The 20,548-nt window shown below is 46.4% G+C and overlaps 1 protein-coding gene and 1 long non-coding RNA gene across 16 annotated transcripts in view; one reads left to right on the plus strand and one right to left on the minus strand.

Moving 5' to 3' along the window:
* DIXDC1 (DIX domain containing 1) overlaps positions 1-20,548 on the minus strand; it is a 73,635-nt gene that overhangs the window by 27,660 nt on the left and 25,427 nt on the right. For 12 of the 15 annotated variants that reach the window (XR_015241352.1, XR_015241353.1, XM_086679119.1 and 9 more), the window contains 4 exons: positions 13,587-13,716; positions 9,948-10,073; positions 6,948-7,179; positions 5,322-5,429 (listed from right to left, as the gene is read on the minus strand). Coding sequence is in view for 13 of the 15 variants with exons in the window: in XM_086679115.1 (XP_086535241.1) it covers positions 5,322-5,429; positions 6,948-7,179; positions 9,948-10,073; positions 13,587-13,716 (596 nt within the window). In the remaining 2 variants the exon portion in view is untranslated. Of the gene's footprint in view, positions 1-2,603; positions 2,737-5,321; positions 5,430-6,947; positions 7,180-9,947; positions 10,074-13,586; positions 13,717-20,548 lie in introns of those variants that run through there. The other 3 variants (XM_086679116.1, XM_086679120.1, XM_086679125.1) reach the window with 3 other exon arrangements.
* On the plus strand, positions 3,243-12,838 carry LOC147576974 (uncharacterized). The gene is made up of 3 exons (XR_015241359.1): positions 3,243-3,728; positions 8,868-9,161; positions 12,578-12,838. It is a non-coding gene; the product is annotated as an uncharacterized LOC147576974 (long non-coding RNA).

The following is a 20,548-nucleotide window of genomic DNA, read 5'->3' on the forward strand; positions in this document are numbered from 1 at the left end:
CTTTCATAATTTATCCCAGAGACATGTTCTTACTCATCTTCCTCCTAGTGCCTAACACAGTCCCCAGCCCACAGTATGAATGGACATTTGTTGAATGAGTGCAGGATGAACTTACTGAAGGAATGAAATGAATGTTGAATGAATGAATGACCCAGACCTAGGAAGTCTTTGCCACAGCAAGGCTGCCTCAAAGCCCAATTCATAAAGAAGAGATTTACTGGAAGGACGGATAACGTAGCATCTTAAAGAACCCCCAAGTTTTGTTTTGTTTTTTGTTTTTTGTTACTTACCATCACCTCCGCCCCTGGGCCCAGGTTCAAAGACTGAAGTTAACGTGTGCCTTAGTAGTTTTGGGAGCTGGAAGGAAAAGTCTACTTCCAATCCATTGGTGTCCCACAGACACAAGCATCACCAGCAGAGTAACATGGTAGATCAGCCCTAGGCTGATCCCGAAGGAGGGGGCAATGCTGAGGGTGATTCAGGGGGAGAAAAGGCCAGAGTGTGGACAGTGCGGGGCTGGGCAAAGGGGCAGTGATACATCAACAAGGATGGGACATGATAAGGAAAACGGGAAAAGACTTGCTCGGCAAAGGGAAGGGTTTACTTGATTGTACCATCAAAGAGTTACTTAGATCCCTGCTACACCATTTGTGAACTGTCATCAGAAACCTCTCAGCAACTCCTAAATTATGATCCAACTATCAGCCTTGGGAGGGACTGCTGGGATTGTCAGGGAAGATGAATTTTAAAGCCACACAGAATAACAGCAAATCTACAAGACAAGATAGGAATGGGAGGCTGATGTTTCCATCCGATAGGGGAAAGGAATCTGAAGAGCCTCTTCTCTTTGCACCGCACCTTGAGAACATCAACTCTGAAACAATCTCAGGGGCTGTGGGGTCTCCAGGCCCAGCCCCCTCTCAGGAATTCTTTCCAAATCCATCACCCAGACAACAGTGAAAGTGTCTAGGACTCGCTGACCCACTTAATGTGCCCCTGAAGTCCCCAGGCTAATCCTCACAGCCATGATCAGGAGTTAACATTTTGTCTTCCTAGAAACCAGTAAAAGCAAGAGCTGAGCACAAGTGGATGTAGTCAGAGATTTCAAAACCTCGAAAGCAGCCTGAGGACTGGTGTCTCGTCCTCCTCGTTGGTCCCGAGTTTGAGGGTTTTGGCGGGAATGACCTCAGCCAGTAATACATTCTCATCCTTATTAGAACCGCAGAAAAAGTGTAAAGTTTTTCCTTCTTCAAATTGAAGGACGTCGCTGAACCCTAACTACAGATCCATAGTCCAAGCAGACAAGAGAAGTAGAGAGTGGCAAGAAGTGGTATTTAGTAAAGGTAACTGCTTTTATAGAACTCTCTTATCCATCTTCCACCATTTAGGTAATCTGACTTCCAGGCCAACATGAATTAGCTGCTGGAAAAGCATTAGTGTACTTTGCTTTTATATAATACTTTTGAGAGTACTATGTCATTTAACAGGAGAACAGAGTTTTGACCAGTCAGGCCGCGGCATTCGCCTCCCTGCAGAAATGGGGATTGATGTTCAGAAAGACGCCTGCATCAGCTGCCCTCCTTTGAGAAACGATAAAAACACTTCCTTAGCTGACAAGGTGTTATGGTTGACGCGATCCGCTGTCTGCATTTGGCTGGACCACAGTGGGTATGTGTGAGACGCGGCGGGGGGGGGGGGGGAGCGGGGGGGGGGGGGGGAGAGTGGGAAGAGGGGTGTGAAGCAAGGATGCTGGAAAACTGCTGGCCTCAAAGCAGAGACGCATGCTCAGCTCCACCTTCTCCCTCTTAAGTGAGCGGTCCCCCTTATAAGGGCAGGAGGAGGAGGATGTCTGCATACCCAGCCCCACTGGGGGAGTGGCAGTGCGGCCAAAAGAAAAACAACATTTCTCTTTCTTGAATTTGAGGCTGCCAGTGTGTGAGGCCACAGAGAGGGGAGACCGGGAAACTAGGTGGTCAGGTCAAAAAAATAAAGGACCGGGGAAGCAAAATCCTGGGGCACATGTGGCAGCAGCAAGATTGCTGCTAGAGATGGGCCACATCGAGATGAGGCTTCCCATCTTCTGCTTCAGGTCACGGGAAGAGTATTGTAATGCTAGGCTCTTCGCGATTAGCTCAAAACCCCTATTTTGTAAACAAGCAGTCCCCTACCTGCCATCATAATCCCCGCAAATCAGGGAACTGATTACAAATCAGGTGTGACTGATAACATTTCTTAATTCCCACAGGCCTAACATCTCTCCAATCTTAACATCAGACAAACAACCCCCCAGCGAGGTCCAAATTAGAGTAAAATCAATTTTTTGAAAACGGGTAATGGGAAAGAGTCCTGTTTACTCCTCAAGTGCCCTCCCACGGCCAAGACAGGATAAGGTAAAGGGCCACTCCTCTGGCCCCTATGCCGGCTCCAGTTTCCTACACCCACTCACTGTATTTTGTAGTGACAATCCCAGACCAGCAGCCCGTCCTTCCCAGTACAGCGCCCCCACCCATCCCGGTCGGTCTCAGGCCGACAGCATCCTCCAGTCCTGGCCCTGCGCCCGCCCGCTCCCCCCCAGCTCCAAAGCCAAAGTGGCCTCTGCTCACCATTTGACTTGCGTCCCTCCCATGGTCCCCCTCCTGGCTCCGGCTTCAGCGAGCCTGCTTCCCCGGGTGAAGCGCGAGGCTGGGAGTCCCGGCGCTCCCGAATTCGGGCATGTCTCCCCGCGCTGGGGCCCGAGGAACCACTCCACCGGCAGGCTGCCTACCAGAGCTGCCGGCCGCGACCGCGGGAGAGAGTCGGCAGCGCAGGGAGGCGGGCGTCCCGGCCCCGGGGACGGGGATGCTGCCGGGTCTCAGGCGCGCTGTCCCGGCCGCTCAAACGCTGCAGCAGCCCGGCCTGGGCGGAAGCCACCTCCCCTCGCAGGCTGCGGGTCCCTGCCAGCGGCATCGCGGCGGCCGCGCGACTCCGGGCGTGCCCCCGGGCGCGGGCATCTCACCCCATAGCCCGCGTGGGGCAGCGCCGCCCGCGGCTCCGGCTGCGCGGTCGGGTCCCGGCGGCGAGCTCGCGGGCGCCCCGGGCTCCGCACCGCCTCCCGCCCCTCCCCGCTCCGCCCCCGCTTCCAGGCTGGCGGCGCGACGGGCGGCGCGGGGCTCGGACCGGGCAGGGGCGGGGCGGGGCGGGCTGGGGGGGGGGGGGGGGCGCGAGCGCGAGCCCGGCGCGGGGCAAGGGCGGGGCCGCGGGCGCCCCGGGGCTGGAAACGCCTTTTCCTCGCGACCCCTCCCTTCGCGGTCACGGAGGTCTGGGGCCGGTGTCACCGGCTCCTCGAGGGAGGGGGCGCCCAGCGCGGTGTAGAGTCGGGTCGCGCCCGGAAACCCGCCGAACGCCGATCTCCCACCTTCCCAAAGGCGTTTCGCGTGTTCTTTTTTCCCAGCCCGAGGTCGTTTTGCGTGGACACAGTAAGAGGCCGGCCGGCCCGCCCGAGGTCTACGGAGCAACAGGCGGTCAGGGCTCCGCCGGGGAATCTGGAGAAGCAGGGGGCCACCTTCCCCATCTTCCGAGCCACTCCCCGTTCAGAGTTACATCGCGGGGTCTCGGGCCTTCAGGGGTCCCTAAGCCATGAGATGGCCTCACCCTGAGGAAGGGGGTGGGCGGGAAGAATGTTCCAAAGCCTGCTGGGTCCGGGAGCTCATGGAGGAAAACGCAAGGTGCTGACCCAGCCTCCCAAAGAGGTGAGTGAGCGGTCAGCTTACAAAAAAATTTAAAAACCAGGAAGGAGTGAAAGGGAAATGCGAACTATTATCTGACCCCCTCCCAGAAAACTGTCACTGTCTACCCACTACAGCCCGATTTCCAGTGGGTCCCTAATTCCGGCTGTGTCACAGCCCCGGCCCCAGTCTGAGTTCTGCCAGAAAGGAAGGAAGCAGGTGTTCTCTGGAAGAAATGCAGACTTCTCTCTCTCCCTCTCTCCCCCCTGGCGCTCTCTTGCTCTCTCTCTCTCTCTCTCTCTCTCTCTCTCTCTCACTGGCAGGCACAACAAAGTGAAAGGCCTGTAGCCATGCAGGAAGCTATAGATCTCATTATACAATGAAATGTCCTTTGATTCTGTACCAAGTGATAGTCTAAGGAGCAAGCAAGGAAGAAATGGCTCAGATTCTCCCTACTAGCACACCCCTTGCTTAATGGGTACAGGGTTTCCTTTTGGGGTGATGAAAATGTCTTTGAACTGGATGGAGGTGACGGCTGCACAAGATGATGAAGGTACTAAATGCCACTGAATTGTACACTTCCAAATGATTAATGGCTAATTTTATGTTATGTAAATTTTATAAATAAAAAGGCAATCTATTAAAGGTGAAAATTAAAGTTGAGCAAGATTATCAGTTTAGTGAAGTGCTGGGAAGAATTCCATGTGACTGCAATAAATTAAGAAATGGTCTATCAATCTAAGACAGAATTTTATGTGGAAAAGAAATAGGAAGAAGACAAATGCACATAAGATACATGTAAGACAAGGAACACTTAGTTGTAATGAGAACAGGCTAAGCTGGGTTGGGGTAGGAAAGAAAAGGTCATAAGAGCATAAATTAAGTATGATTCAGCTATGAAATGAAGTTAGTAAATAAGCTAACATGTTCTGGGGATGTATTTATGGAGCATGATTTACATGAGCTAGGAAAGTAGTCTTTTTCTGCCACTGCACTTGGCATCGATCAGGCTTTTATTAGAGCACTGTGTCCTGTTTTGGTCTCTGCACTTGGCTCTAAGAGATACAGATGGCCTTTCTGCTAGAGTCACAAACATCTTAGCCCACTCAAATTCACACTAATCTGCTGCAATTCCTAGCCCTATAAATGAAAGTTTGGAACATTCTCATGCTCTCAGACAACTCTGCTCAGTTTTTTCTCTTGTTGTAAGTGTTAGACAGCCTTCTCAGGCCATGCTTAGAGTTAAGCTCAGGTGCAAAGGCCATGCTGTGGAACTGGCTGTCATAAACGGGGGCAGCTGATACGCAAGTATCAGAACCAGGGGCTGGGCCCTCACAGGCCCCCATGTGGACATACCTAAGCAGTGACACTGAGGCTCTGCACAAAAAGCTTCCTTGTGTGGGAAATTTACCAACACCCCACCCTCCCTGCCTGCCTGCCAGCACAAAACCGCAAAGCAGTGCCGAAGACTACCCCCTTTGAAGTCAAACAAACTGAGGGAAAGAGAAAAGGTTTAGGAGCCTTAAAGCCTGTTGTGCTGCTACCTGAGGCTGAGAATCCCCCAGAATTCCACCTTTAACCAGGACGGCAGTGGTGGGAAGTTGGCGCCGCACTTACCTGGTACAGCTGGACTCAGACGGGGACCTCTGCTGCCCTTCATACTGCTGCACCAGGGCTCGCACGCTCCAGTACGGGTTCTCAATCTCCTCGTCCACGCTGTTGTTCCTAAAGCCGGAGGATGCCAGCAAAGGAGAGGGCATCAGTCTTTCAGTTCGGGTCCACTCAACGAGAACTGGTAGTGGCCACTCTGAGAGTGCCAGGGGAAGAAGGAGGAGTAAGGCCAAGCCCCGGCCTTAAAGACCCTCGACACCCAGCAGGGAAGACAGACAGATGGATTTCCCTAGGGTCTGCAACACCTCAGGGTCTTGCTCTCTCCCAGCAGACATATAACCCCCAAAATGTTTCCTGCCATGACTTCCTTCAGGACAGGCTGGCTTTAGCATACATTCTAGGGAGACTCCCCCAGATGACTTGAACACTGCTCCCACACATCTCCCGGTGCAGAAAACACGCCGTGCCAAAGGCATATATTTAAAAATCTGGGCATCAGAGCAAAAAATTACAAATGTGATTCCTTTACTTTCTGCTAACTGCAACATAAACATCTCTTTTAAAGGGGCTTTTCTCGGGGCGCCTGGGTGGCGCAGTCGGTTAAGCGTCCGACTTCAGCCAGGTCACGATCTCGCGGTCTGTGAGTTCGAGCCCCGCGTCGGGCTCTGGGCTGATGGCTCAGAGCCTGGAGCCTGTTTCCGATTCTGTGTCTCCCTCTCTCTCTGCCCCTCGCCCGTTCATGCTCTGTCTCTCTCTGTCCCAAAAATAAATAAACGTTGGAAAAAAAAAAAATTTTAAAAGGGCTTTTCTCGGGGTGCCTGGGTCACTCAGGAGTTTCAACCTCCAACTTCGGCTGAGGGTATGATCTCGCAGTTCTTGAGTTCAAGCCCCACGCTGGACTCTGCTGACAGCCTGGAACCTGGAGCTGCTTCAGATTCTGTGTCCCCCTCTCTCTCTGCCTCTACCCAGCTCGTGCTCTGTCTCTCTCTCTCTGTCTCTCTCACTCGCTCTCAAAAATAAATAAAAACATATAAAATTTTTTAAAAAATATTAAAGGGCTTTTCTCAGGGTGCCTGGGTGGCTCAGTCGATTGAGCATCCGACTCTTGATTTTGGCTCAGATCATGATCCCAGGGTCATAGGATCAAGTCCCATGTTGGGCTCTGCGCTGAGTGTGGAGTTTTCTTAAAATTCTCTCTCTCCCGGGGCGTCTGTGTGGCCCATTTGGTTAAGCGTCCAACTCTTGATTTTGGCTCAGGTCATGATCTGGCGGTTTGTGAGTTTGAGCCCCGTTTCGGGCTCTGGGCTGACAGCGTGGAGGAACCTGCTTGGGATTCTCACTCTCTCCCTCTCGCTCTCTCTCAAAAATAAATATTTAAAAACATCTCTCTCTCTCTCTCTCTCTCTCTGCCCTTCTCCCCTGCGTGCACATGCATGCACTCTCTCTCTCTAAAATAAAACATGAATTAATTAAAGGGCTCTTCTCTCGTGGAGTGTCCTCTCTGACCTACACTCCTTGCTCTCTTCTGCGGCGTGGGGCTGTTTGGGTGATCCTTCTGTCTACTGCACAGTATCATTTAAAGGAGGAAATTCAGAGAGGAACAAGCTCCCAGCCCCAGATTTCTACCCTTACCTCTGCCTGTATCGAAAGACATCCCGTCCCGACCGTGACATGTCATGACACACGTCGGCCAGAGCGGCAGCTGCCCCCTGGGCCACAGCAGTGGCACAGTGTGGTTGGTGACTCTGCAGAGGGGTTCTGGAGTCCCGTCCTTGGCTCACTGTCCTGTTGGAGCCAGGTTTGAAATGAGCTGCCAAGGCAAGGACCAGCCTCATGATAGACTTCAGGTTTCCTTCCACAATATCTGAGGGACAGAACACACCCAGAGGTCCTAAGACAGAGGCAGAGGGTTCACTCATTGAACACACATTTGCTAGTGATACAGGTAAGCGAGGCAGTCAAGGTCTTTGTTCTCACAAAGCCATGTTCAACAGGAAGACAGAACATTTAAAAGCATTTACAGGGGCGCCTGGATAGCTCAGCCGGTTGAGCATCCGACTTCAGCTCAGGTCATGATCCCACAGTTCGTGGGTTCGAGCCCCGAATTAGGCTCTCTGCTGTCAGCACAGAGCCCACTTCAGATCCTCTGTCTCCCTCTCTCTTTGCTCTTCCCCTGCTTTCACTCATGTGTGCTCTCTCTCTCAAATAAATAAACATTAAAAATAAAACAAGCATTTACAACAAAGTATGGTAATGTGTTACGGTAGAAGTACAGGATTCTCTGGGAGCTCAAAGTAGAGGCATCTTGTCTAGTCTAGAGGGCTCAGGGAGAGAGTATAGGGGAAATAAGTTTTAAAGTGAGACTTGATTGGTTCATCAGATGAAGGAGGAGAAGAGTGTTCCAAGAGGATGGAGCAGGCGTGAATGTCTAGAGGTGAGAGAGAGCATGACCTACGACTGCTGTGCCATCTGATATGGGAGCCATTAGCCACATGTGGCTACTGAGCGTTTAAAAGATATAGTCTGGGGGCACCTGGGTGGCTTAGTTGGTTAAGCGTCCGACTTGGGCTCAGGTCATGATCTCATAGGTGGTGGGTTTGAGCCCTGCATCGGGCTCTGCTGACACCTCAGAGTCTGGAGCTTGCTTTGGATTCTATGTATCCCTCTCTCTCTGCCCCTCACCCGCTCACACACACTCTCTCTCTCTCAAAAATAAATATTAAAAAAAAATTTTAAAGATATAGTCTGAATTGAATGTGCTATAAGGGTGGTACTTAGCACAAAAAAAAGTCAGATTGAAACACATCTCATTAGCTTAGTACAAAAAAAGAAGAATGCAAAGTATCTCATTAATAGCTTTTATACTGAATGCATGTTGCACTGATAATACTTTGGATATTTGGGGTTAAAATATATTATTAAAATTATCTTCTATTTCCTTTTTAAAAAAAATATGGCTCTCAGAAACTTCCGTATGTGACTTGCATTATATTTCTATGCATGCCACTGTGGCAGATGAAGTGGAAAAAGTACAGCACAGCTAGGGCCCAGAGTGCAAGGGGAAGAGGGTGAGGGGGTGAGGCCACAAGGGGAGAAATTAGAGGTCAGAAAGGGCAGGGCAAGCCCCAGGAAGGACTTTGGATTCTCCCATAAGGACCTGCACACACAGAGCAGTGGTAGGGGCATATGTCTTCGCAGAAAGATCATCCTGGCTACAGTGTGGAGAGCGGATGGATGGGAGGCAGTGAGACTAATTAGGAACTGCTGCCCTTCTCCAGGTAAAAGACAATGATGTCCTCAATGGCGGTGTTCCCTCAAAATAGCTAACTTTAATGGGCCAGATCCCTAAGCCCACCCCTCATGGGGACCAGAGCACGGACATTACGACACCCTAAATTTTGCCCTAGAAAAAAAGAATGCACACAAAAAAAACCAATGTGATAGGTCTGGTGAAAGTTCACGTAAGGGAATGGGTAAAACTCTCATGCTTTTAGTTTCACAGCATTGTAAATATGCAAGGCTTGGAAAAAGATTGATTGATACCTTCTACAGGGTGCTCTCAATGGTAAGAATCGGCCGACCTGAATGACCCCAACACCTAGAACGCCAATAATCCAACACAGAAGGAAGGCTCCCTCTGGCCCCCTTTCTCATCAGAGCCCTGGGCCATCAGACCCAGAAACTGAAGCTGAAACAGAACCAGATCTACAATCAGTTCTAAAGAAACAGCGGGAGGGCCAGGGAGCCTGTGCTCTTTCAAGACACCCTAAACAATTGCTTCCTTGCAGCCTGGGCTCAAAGTGAATTGAGCAGTGTCCTCTTCTGGTCGTGTGGCTATAACAGAAGGTATGTGCAGAGGTCCCAGAGCCCCTTTCCTCTTGCCCAAAATATTCTGTGTTATCCAAAAAAAAAAAAAAAAAAAAAAAAAAAAAAGCCATAAATATTTTTCTTCTGGAAAACTGGATGGAAAAAAATAAAGCTAATATGATTTGAAATAATTCTTGGGCATGAAACCCAAGTAACTTGGAAAACATCATCTATCTTCAATTTGATAACTTAAATGAGATATTCTAGAGTTTATTTTTTTAAATGTTTTTATTACTTATTTTTGAGAGAGAGGGAGAGAGAGAGAGAGAGAGAGAGAGAGACAAAGCACAAGCAGGGGAGGGGCAGAGACAGAGGCAGACACAATCTGAAGCAGGCTCCAGGCTCGAGTTGTCAGTACAGAGCCCAACATGGGGTTCGAACCCACAAACCATGAGATCATGACCCGAGCTGAAGTCGGACACTCAACTGACTGAGCCACCCAGGTGCCCCTTAAATGAGACATTCTAAAGTTAATACTCCGGTCTTGTCATTTCTACTCGATTAATTTTTGTACACACACTCAAGCAAACCTTTATTCAATTAAAATGAATAGAGAATGTCTATCTCCACCCAGGTTTTCAAAAGCACTCAGATTTTGAGAATCGCCCCATCCCAAGAGGGTAACTCTCTTTATGGAAAAATGATATGAGGCCACGGACCTAATCCTATTCCAGTCTACTCAGAACCCTCGGCTACACGACGGATGGTCCTTCTGAGGCTCATAATCACTGGGTAAAGCTGACCCAGACGTGATGAGGCACTGACCTTTAGCCGAAGTCTGGTGCATACGAATCTTTTTGGAGGCCACGAACTGTAGCACTTTCTCCACATTGTTCTTCATCTCCTGTTGGTTACTGGGACTCAACTGTACCCCATTCAGCTTTTCTCCTGCTGTTCAAAGAGAGAAAATATGTGAAGTTATAGGGAGGAACCATACCAAAGTTTCATAATAGCCAGACACTGAGAAAAGGAATATTCGATGTAAATGCTCAGATTATATATAAATGTGCAAGTGTGTTAGGCCTTGGTGCTTGTAATTTGGATGGCGGATTAGGAGAGCAAAGTCCTTTTGGTGGGCTTTCAAATTTTCAAAGCTGTATCCAGGGGCCTGTGAAGTTACTTTGTGTCCCCTTATTCACTCAACAAATATTCATTGAGCATCTTGCTGTGTGCCAGGTACCGTTCTGGGCAACAGTGAAACAACAATAAACAAGACGGACACAGCCCCTTCCATCACAGAGTTTATATTTCTAGGGATAACAGATGATCACGTTAACCAGTTTGTGTTTAATAGAATTTCAGGTAGTGATAAGTGCTACGAGGAAAAACAAAAAAGTGTGGGATCATGATACTATATTTAAGCAGAGACATGAATAGTAAGAGATGTTAAGATTCAAGGAGGAAGCATTCTGGACTGAGGAATCACAAGTCCAAACCCCAGGGTGGGAATGAGCTCAGCTTCTCTGAAGAGCAGCTCTAAGCCCAGCATGGCTGGAGTGGAGAGAGAGAGGAGTCAAGTCCTAGGAGAAGTTAGACAGGTAAACAAAGCCATATCATTTAAGGCTCTGTGGACCAAAGTAAAGAACTTGAATTTTATTCTAAGAGTAATGGGCAGCCAATGGAGAGTTTGAGGCAAGGACGTTACGTGATCTGTGCTTTCAAAAGTTGACCCTACAGGCGCCTGGATGGCTCAGTTGGTTAAGCGTCTGACTCTTGGTTTCGACTCAGGTCATGAACAGATGGAACCTTGCGTTAGGCTCTGCGCTGACAGTGCAGTGCAGAGCCCGCTTGGGGTTCTCTCTCTCCCTCTCTTTCTGCTCCTTCCCCATGCATGCATGCACATGTTCTCTCTCTCAAAAAATAAATAAACTTAAAAAAAAAGTTGGCTCTATATGGGCTTAATTTATGTGAAGCAGAAACAGGGAGATTAGTTAGAAAATGAAACTTGTCAAGGCAAGGGATAATGGTTTGGGCTTGAGTGGGAAAGGCTGACAGGTGAAAAGCCAGGTATCAGGTAAAATTTTAATATGAAGCAGACAGCACATGTGAAGGACTGGGTACAAAACAGGCAGAAAAGAGAATAATCAAGGACAACTTCCAAGAGTTCTACTTTAACAGCCGCCGTGTGTGATTTCGGCGAAGAAATCTGGAGGATAGAGGGGTTGGTGGAGAGAAGGGTATCAAAAGCTCTGCTTAGGGCATGTGGAGGTAGAGTCGCATTTTAGACAGCCAGGCTGGGATGCTGAGCAGGAAGCTGATATTCATGTCTCGAACTCAAGGAAAAGTTTAGAGCTTAAGATGCAGATGTGGGAGGAGATCACTTGGGGACAGAGAAAAGACAAGGGATAAGGACTGAATGTGGAGGGTCTCAACATTTAGAGGTCAGGAAGGAGGAAAAAAAGCCAGCAGAGCAAGCTGAGGAGCCAGTAAGGAAGGAGAGTCCTGGACGCCAAGAAAAGAGAGTGTTTGAAGGAGGGAGGGAGTGACCGACCGTGTCAAGTTCTGCTAAGTCGAATAAAATGGGGACTGAGGCCGAGCCACTGGGCTGGATAAGGCAAAGTTTGTGACCTTGATGAGAGCACTGTAAGTGGAGAGGTGGGATCAAAAGCCCAGTGAGGGTTTGTTAAAGAAAGAACAGGGAACAAGGCAGTGAATTCAGCGAGTTTTTCCATATAGCAAAATCACAATAAAATGCAGCATTTAAGAATCTGGGTTTCAGGAAACCAAAGAATACATATTCATATTGCTTGTATATGCATAGAATATCTCTGAAAAGAAATGTAAGAAACTGCTAACACTACTTGCTTCCAGAAAGAACACGTAGTTGGTGCGGGTGGAAAAAAGGCTTTTATATCCTTTTGTAGCTTCTGCATTTTCTGTCTGATTATATTTTCAAGTATAATCTATTCCAGCAAGTGAAAAATAATGTTTAAAATGAGCTTTGGGGGGCGCCTGGGTGGCGCAGTCGGTTAAGCGTCCGACTTCAGCCAGGTCACGATCTCGCGGTCCGTGAGGTCGAGCCCCGCGTCGGGCTCTGGGCTGATGGCTCAGAGCCTGTTTCCGATTCTGTGTCTCCCTCTCTCTCTGCCCCTCCCCCGTTCATGCTCTGTCTCTCTCTGTCCCCAAAATAAATAAACGTTGAAAAAAAAATTTTTTTTTTAAAAATAAAATGAGCTTTGGAATTAAAGCAGGTCTAGCTTTTGCCACGTACAGTTATGTGGCCTTGTGCAATTGCCCAGCCCTTCTCAACCTCGTGAGAGATGGCATAAAATGGTAGTACCTGTATCACACCTGTAGTATAAACCATCCAAGGTAGCACGCTTAGCGCAATGCTTCATCTATTCTAAGTGCTCAGGGAATTCATTTATTTATGTTTATAAATCTTCTCTTTTAAGCTTGTTTCCTGAAAACAGGGATGATAGTACGTGCTTCTCAAGGCTTGACGATCAAAGGAAATGAAATGAAATGAGATTAAAAAGTGTCCAACAGATGGCAGCTATTACTATTACCATCGTTATTTTCATTAGAAACGAGTGCCCTGATGAATCCATGAGCTGGCCCGGTGAGGCAGTCACGGAGAGGCTGCCTGTAGCAAACCTGGCTCCTTCTGCACCACTTGTAAGGACGGAGCAAGTGACTCTCTCAAGGATTCTAAGCAAGGTCAGCTGATGAATATAACAGTAATGTCTGAGTACCTATTACGTGCCAGGCACTTGGTAGGAGGTGTGGGAACAGAAAAAAAAGTTACACTGTACCTGCTCTTAAATAAGAGCTCGGTCTATACGGGAGAGAGAGGTAAACAGTCACCGCTCAGTGCGTGGGAACACATAGTAATAACAGAGCTGTGGACAAATGCTGTAGAAAGAAGGGTATGGTACCATCCAATAAGAGCAACTGGCAACAGATCCAGGGCTCTTCATGGAAACCCTTCTGTGAGGCATGATGGTAGTTTCACAGAAGGGGTCCTTTTGCTGGGAACCCTCCTTCTTCTTGCCTGACTCCTACTTCCTTTTCCAGCCTCGGTTTAGACATCGGTGTGTCTGGTAAGCCACCGCTGAGCCCCTAGAACTGGGTCGGCACCTCCATCCACCCAGGTGCTCCTATCTGTCCTTACTCTATCAGAGTCCTAAGTACATTAATGGAATGAGTTCACTTTCCAGTCTTTCCAACTAGATTGGGAGACTCCTGAGAGCATAGGCTGTGCTTACAATCACATTCCCAAAGCCTAATACACACTGTTTATTGACTAATAAATAAATGAGTTAATGATGGGCAAGAATGTTAAACCTTCTCTACTTCCATTTCCATATGTTATAAAGAAGAAGCAAACTGCTCGGAAGGGCACATGGAGGATAAAGAAGGCATGTTCTGGTTTGTGCTGGCATCGGTCCAGGGCCCACTGACCAACGATCTCGATGAGATATGCCAGGATCACCCCATCCCGAAGATCCTGTCGCAGGTCCTGCACCGGCTTCACTGCTGGCCTCTTCTTGAGCTGTGCATTCACCCAGGCCACATACGCCTGGAGCTGTTGCTGGAAAATCAAAGGTGGAAATAAGGGAAAGGAATGTGATTCTTCTCCTTTGCCCTGCACCCTCTGAGGCAACATTTGAGACTGGACTACGGTGGGAAATCCACATCCAGAGGGAGGAGGAGGTTTCAAGGAAATAAAGAAGAAAGATGGTGAGACATGGAACATGTTCTAAAAATCTCTAATTTTATGCTAGTTGCTAGTCTTCAGGGAAAGCTAACCGCTGACTTGGTGGCAGTGTAGACACGGAGAAACAGATAAGTGTTTCAGTGAGTAGGACTCCTGCTTTCCTTGAGTTTTGCTCCCTTGACCATGGATGGGGGCCAGTAGAGAAGCACAGCCAGTTTTTGGGTGTGATCACTGCTGCCAGTAACCCATTGTGCTTCTCAAGAACAATCACTCATTCTCACATGCACAATGGACACTGATACTCATAAGGCTGGTCTTGGGGAATCAGAAATAAACAACAGCAAGCCAGCTCAGAACAACCTCTCCCATCACTATGTTCTTCACAATGAGACTTAATGGAAATCATCTCACTGTCAACCCGAGATTTATTCTCCTGAGCCCATAATCCTGGGATTGCTACAGAGTTAGTGTTAATCCGTGCTTTATGTTGTCAAAGAGGATCTAGTTGCCTAAAATCTGCACAAAGAAGGAAAAAGAAAAGCTTTGGTGAGCAGTACCCTGAAGACTTGGGCAGAGGTTGTGGTGCGGGGGGCGGGCAGGAGGGGGGATGGGCTTTCATTTATTGTCAGACAAAGCTAAACCCAGTATCATCAGAAGCCTGTTGGGCCCAGATAGGGACACACAACTCATCCCAGCCCTCGGGTCCCCCTACATAGTCCATTTTGTCCCCTACCAAAGCTTGCATCCAGGTGTTTATTCTAATTTTGCATTTGTTCTGAAGATGGACACTTAAATATCAAAAGAGCACACGAACAATATCCCAGAACAATCAGCAGCTCTGTCTGGTTTCTGTAGAAGCCCAAGACCCTGACCCTAAACATTAGGTTCAAGGGCTAACGGTATTATATTACAAGCTGGTTGAAGAATAGTTGATTTCTACACCACAAGTACTTCTTCAATAAAATGTTGGAAATTACCCACTGATTGCTTCCTGAGCTTAAATTAAATCTTCGTTATTTTCTATGTGTCGATTTGTGGCAATAAATGAAGTCCTTTATAAAGACAGTACTAAGGCAATAATCTATCAGCTGCTGACAAACTGTAGGAAGTGCCATATCAGCAGGCAGTAGGGGAAGGAATCGAGTGTCTACATGAACTAAACACTAGTTCTGGAATTTGATGTGTTTTATTGTATTAATGAAGGTGCCTGGGACAGGACCTGCCACGCAACTGATGCTTGCTTAACAGTCATTATTATTTTCATCGTTATCACCATCTAATTAATCCTCACAAAAACACTGAAGGGTCAGTATCCTCTCCATTCTACGGATGAAGTTCAGAGAAGTGATGGAACATCCCCAAGCCCCAGCCAGGACACAGCAGATCTGGTATGGAAACACCTAACTGTGGTCCAAGCATTGACCAAGGGCATCGTGCTACCCCACTCACTTGGTATAACAGGGGTGGCCACAACTTCTGCCTAATGTGGGCCAGACCCTTGCCCAAGGTCTGCTCCTGCTGCACAGCCCAAGCACCGTGGGAATCAAAGGGTACCTCTGTAGTAAACCACTCTGCTCTGGAGCAAAGGAGTTAGGACCAAAAAAGGCATTAAGGGTAACAGTTGGGATCTGACCCTGGCTTAGGTATAAAACACCTAGGGGTGCCTGGGTGGCTCAGTTGGTTAAGCATCCGACTCGGTTTCAGCTCAGGTCACCATCTTGCGGTTTTGTGAGTTTGAACCCCATGTGGGGCTCTGCGCTGACAGTGCAGAGCCTCCTTGGGATTCTCTCTCTCCTTCTCTCTGCCCCTTCCCTACTCATGCTGTCTCTGACTTCCTCAAAATAAATAAATAAATAAATAAATAAATAAATAAATAAATAAATAAATAACTTTTAAAAAACCATATATGTGTGTATATATATGTATATACGTATATATATACACATATACATGTGTGTATACATATATATACACATATATAAAATAATAAAATTCCTAACCAGTCTCCCTGTATCTACTATCATCCTCAACCCACCCTCCACACATTCCTGCTTCAGATCCTTCACTGGCCTCTCTTGTCAAGATAAAATCCAACCTTCCTGGCTGCATTTAGTCTGTCATGTGCTGGCCGCTGCCTCTGCTCTGCTTACTCACTACCCTCCCATTTGCCTGCTGCATTTCGGTTGGTCCAAACCATGTGCAGTGCCCCAAACGCACCACACTTTCCAGCCACTCTCCCTCCCTGAGCCTGCAGTCTCCTCTTAAGGCTGAGCCCAAGCATCACCTTTTCCAAGAAGCCTTCCCTGACCCTCCCACAGCCCAGCTCTGATCTCCCCGAGGACGTCCAGTGTCACACACGGTGCTGAGATCATAAGCCCAACCTGAGCCCACACTTTTGTGGTTGTGGGGGGAGGTTCCTGAAAGAGGAAATGAGGCAAAGGGAACAGTGAGCTCAAAGGAGCTCAGGTCCGAAGTATGCTCTTTGCAGGGAGTCACAACAACTCAGAAGTACTGGACTTTAGGGTAGCAGGTGCACAACAAATATTTGTTTGAGTCAGTGAATCACTTGTCACATTTCATCAGGCCGAGACTTAAAATGATTGCAAAAGCTAATAATGCAGGGGCAGACAAGAACAAATGGTTTATGTTAGACCAAGATCATTTCTACTTGAGTAACCACAGCCTTCTTTTGGCTATTGAATAGAAGTTGTGTCTGAGGCAAAACTGATGAGAGGTTCTAACAGTACTTTTCATGCACATTAATCTCACCTCTGGTTTCCAACAAGAGGATTCTACAGCATAAATGATAATAATAGTCACCACTGTTCTGAACACCTACTCTGTGTCAAGGGTTATGCTAGATCACTCATTCATTCATTCATTCATTCATTTTTAAGTAAACTCTGTGCCCAATATGGGACTCAAACCCATGACCCCAAGATCAAGAGTCGCATGCTCCACCAACTGGGCCGGCCAGGTGCCCCTCTGCTAGGTCCTTTAAACACATTTTCCCTAGTGCTAATCTGCCAGGAAGATTTTACTGTATCTATTTTGCTAATTGGAAACTGAGACTCAAAATAGGTAAACTCATTTGTTCCAGGTCACCAGACAATAAAGCATGAATATGAAACTCTAATTCCCAAGCCAATGCTCTTTCCACTCAACCACACTATCACCTAAATAAATGCATCCCTGAAGTTTCAGTGAACCTCCCTCAAACTCTCAGAATGGAAGGTCCCTTAGTCTACACCACTTTCTCCCCCAGAAATGCAGACTCTCAGACTCCAGCCCACCCCTACTCAATCAGAACCCACACTTTAAACAGATCTCCCAGTGATTCATATGCACATTAGTTTGAGAAGCACTGATCCAGCCTACTGTTCCCACCCCTGGCTGTGCTTCAAGATCACAAAGAAAGCTTTTAAAAAAACAAAGACATGTAGACATTACCCCCATCAAATTCTTTCCATAGGGTAGAACTCAGAAAGCTTTATTTTCCCAAGTTCCCCCATATGATTCTTGTAGAGCTAACCTGAGTTTTCTCCTAGCTAAACATTACAATTCCTTAACCAAGGGGTTCTGTAAATGCTGAGTCACTGGAGAAGCTTTTTAAAAATACTAATATCTGCCCAGCAATTGTACTACTAGGTATTTACCCAAAGGATACAAAAATACTGATTCAAAGGGGCACATGCACCCCGATGTATACAGCAGCATTATCTACAGTAGCCAAATTATGGAAAAAGCCCAAATGCCCACTGATAGATGAATGGATGAAGAAGATGTGGTATATAAGGGGTGCCCGGGTGGCTCAGTCAGTTGAGCATCCGACTTCGGCTCAGGTCATGATCTTGCCATCTGTGAGTTCAAGCCCGCATCGGGCTCTGTGCTGACAGCTCAGAGCCTGGAGCCTGCTTTGGATTCTGTGTCTCCCTCTCCCTCTGTACCTCCCCTGCTTGCACTCTGTCTCTGTCTCTCTCAAAAATAAAATAAACATTAAAAAAAATTTTAAAAAAGGATGTGGTATACATATACAATGGAATATTATGCGGCCATCAAAAAGAATGAAATCTTGCCATTTGCTATGACGTGGATGGACCTAGAGTGTATTAGGCTAAGCAAAATAAGTCAGATAAAAACAAATATCATATGATTTCACCTATATGTGGAATTTAAGAAACAAAACAGATGAACATGGCGGTGGGGAAGACAGGGAAGCAAACCATAAGAGGCTCTTTTATTTTTTAATTTGAGAGGTGGGGGGGAGTGCACACGAGCAGGAAAGAAGGGCAAAGGGAGAGAGAGAATCTTAAGCAGGCTCCACACTCAGCACAGAGCCCTACTGAGGGCTCAATCCCACAACCCTGGATCATGACCTAAGCCAAAATTAAGAGTCAGACGCTCAGCTGACTGAGCTACTCAGGCACCCTGAGACTCTTAAATATAGAGAACAAACTGAGGGTTGCTGGAGGGGAGATGGGCAGAGGATGGGCCGGGTGGCTGATGGGTATTAAAGAGGGCACCTGTATTGAGCCCTGAGTGTTATATATAAATGATGAATCACTAAATTCTACTCCTGAAATCAACATTACACTATATCTTAACTAATTAGAATTTAAATAAAAACTTAAAAAAATACTAACGTCGGGGGCCCACTAGAGAATAGTTAGAATTTCTGAGGGTGGGGCCCAGTTATACCAATATTCCTTAAATTCTTCTATGCACATCCAGAGTTGCAAGCCAAGCTCACATTCCTTACCCAAAATGGTTTCAAGTATTACTGATCTTCTGTCTAAATCTATCTGAAACTGAGACATCTAGAACCTAACACAATACTCCGAGTTTAAAGGAGACATGAAGATTCCTCATTCAAGATATTTTTCTTTTCTTTCCTTCTTCGTTCTTCTTTTTCCTTTCTTCCTTGGCCACCAGAACACATTATTGACCTACACGAGGGGGTTATTCAAAACCCCTAAGTATTATTTTTTATTTCATTAGCTGTTCAGTTTGAAATAATTTCAGACTTACATAAAAGTAGCACAAAAAGCTCCCCTATATGGTACAAAGAGCTCCCAAAAATGGTACAAAGAGCTCCCCTATACCCATTTACCTAACTGCTTCCCCAAATGTTCACTTCGTCCATAACAGCAACAGAACAGGACATTAACACTGACACAGTACTATTACATAATCTCCAGACCTTATTCAGATTTCCCCAATTGACCTACTGTCCTTCTCTGGTCCAAGATCTCACACGACATTTAGTTGTCCTGTCCCTTTGGTCTCTTTCAATCTGGCTAAGTCTTTCTCTTTCATGATCTTGACAATTTTGAAGAATACTTCCCAGTTATTTTGTACACTGTCCCTCAATTTGGGTTTGTCTAAAATTTCTTAGTGATCAAATTCAGGTTATGGATTTGAAACATACAATACCCTTCTCTGTGCATCATATCGAAAGACACAGGATGCTGATACATCACATTATTGTTGAAATTAATTGTGATTACACAGTTAAGGTAGGTGTCTGCCAAGTTTCTCTACTGTGAAGTCGCCATTTTTTCCTTGTAATTGGCAAGTATTTTGTGGGAAGATTTGAGACCATGAAAATATCCTTTTCCCTATCATCGCTTTACTTAACATCCATTTTTCCTTTCTTAAAAATCATTGAGTATTCTTTTCCTGATTGATTACTATGACATCTCCCAAATGATGATTTTCTAATTCCATCATTCCTTCTACACTTACTAGTTGGAATTCCTAATATGAGGAAAAGCTCTTTCTTTTCCCCCATTTACTTATTTATATCAGTATGGGATAATGGGTATTTATTTCACTTTCGTTATATTAATCCATTACTATCATTATTTACTTGTGCTGCTCAAATTGGGACAAATGTTGGCTCCTGTATCCTTTTCAGATGCTCCAGTCACTTTTTTAAAAATTGTGGTAAAAAGATACATCACATAAAATTTGTCATCTTAGTATTTTTAAGTGTACAGCTCAGTAGTGTTAAGTATATTCACACTGTTGTGCAATGAATCTACAGATATCTTCATATTGCAAAATGAAACCCTACACTCATTAAACAATAAATCCCATTTCCCTTCCTCCCGGTGCCTGGCAACCACTGTTCTACTTTCTGTTTCTATAAATTTGACTATTTTAGAGAACTCAGACAAATGGAGTCATACAGTACTTGTCTTTTTGTGATTGGCTTATTTCACTCAGTGTAATGTCCCCAAGGTTCATACATGTTGCCCCTTGTGTCAGATTTTCCTTCTTTTTTAAGGGTGAATAATATTCAATTGTATGTTTATACCACATTTTGCCTATTCATTCATCTGTTGATGGACATGTGGGTTGCTTCTACCTCTTGGCTATTGTGAATAATGCTGCTATGAAAATGAGTGTGCAAGTACCTCTTCAAGATCACACTTTCTTTTGGATATAGACCCAGAAGTAGGACTGCTGGTTCATATGGCCTGATCATGTTCTTTGAACATTTCCTTACTTCCTGGCGTCATGAGATATTCCACACTCCTCGTCTTAGGCTTTCTCTGCCCAGCTCTGGAATCAGTTATTTCTCAAAAGAACTCTAGTTCTTTGGTTTTTAGACATCAAAATTTGGGCATGAGTTGTACTCATTGTTACTGGGGTTACATTCTTGGCCTTCTCAGTAGTAGAGTAGAAAATGCATGTATGTAGG

This window comes from Puma concolor, chromosome D1, assembly GCF_028749965.1.
Source record: "Puma concolor isolate L17-30 chromosome D1, mPumCon1.1.hap2, whole genome shotgun sequence".
In the NCBI taxonomy this organism is placed as follows: domain Eukaryota; kingdom Metazoa; phylum Chordata; class Mammalia; order Carnivora; family Felidae; genus Puma; species Puma concolor.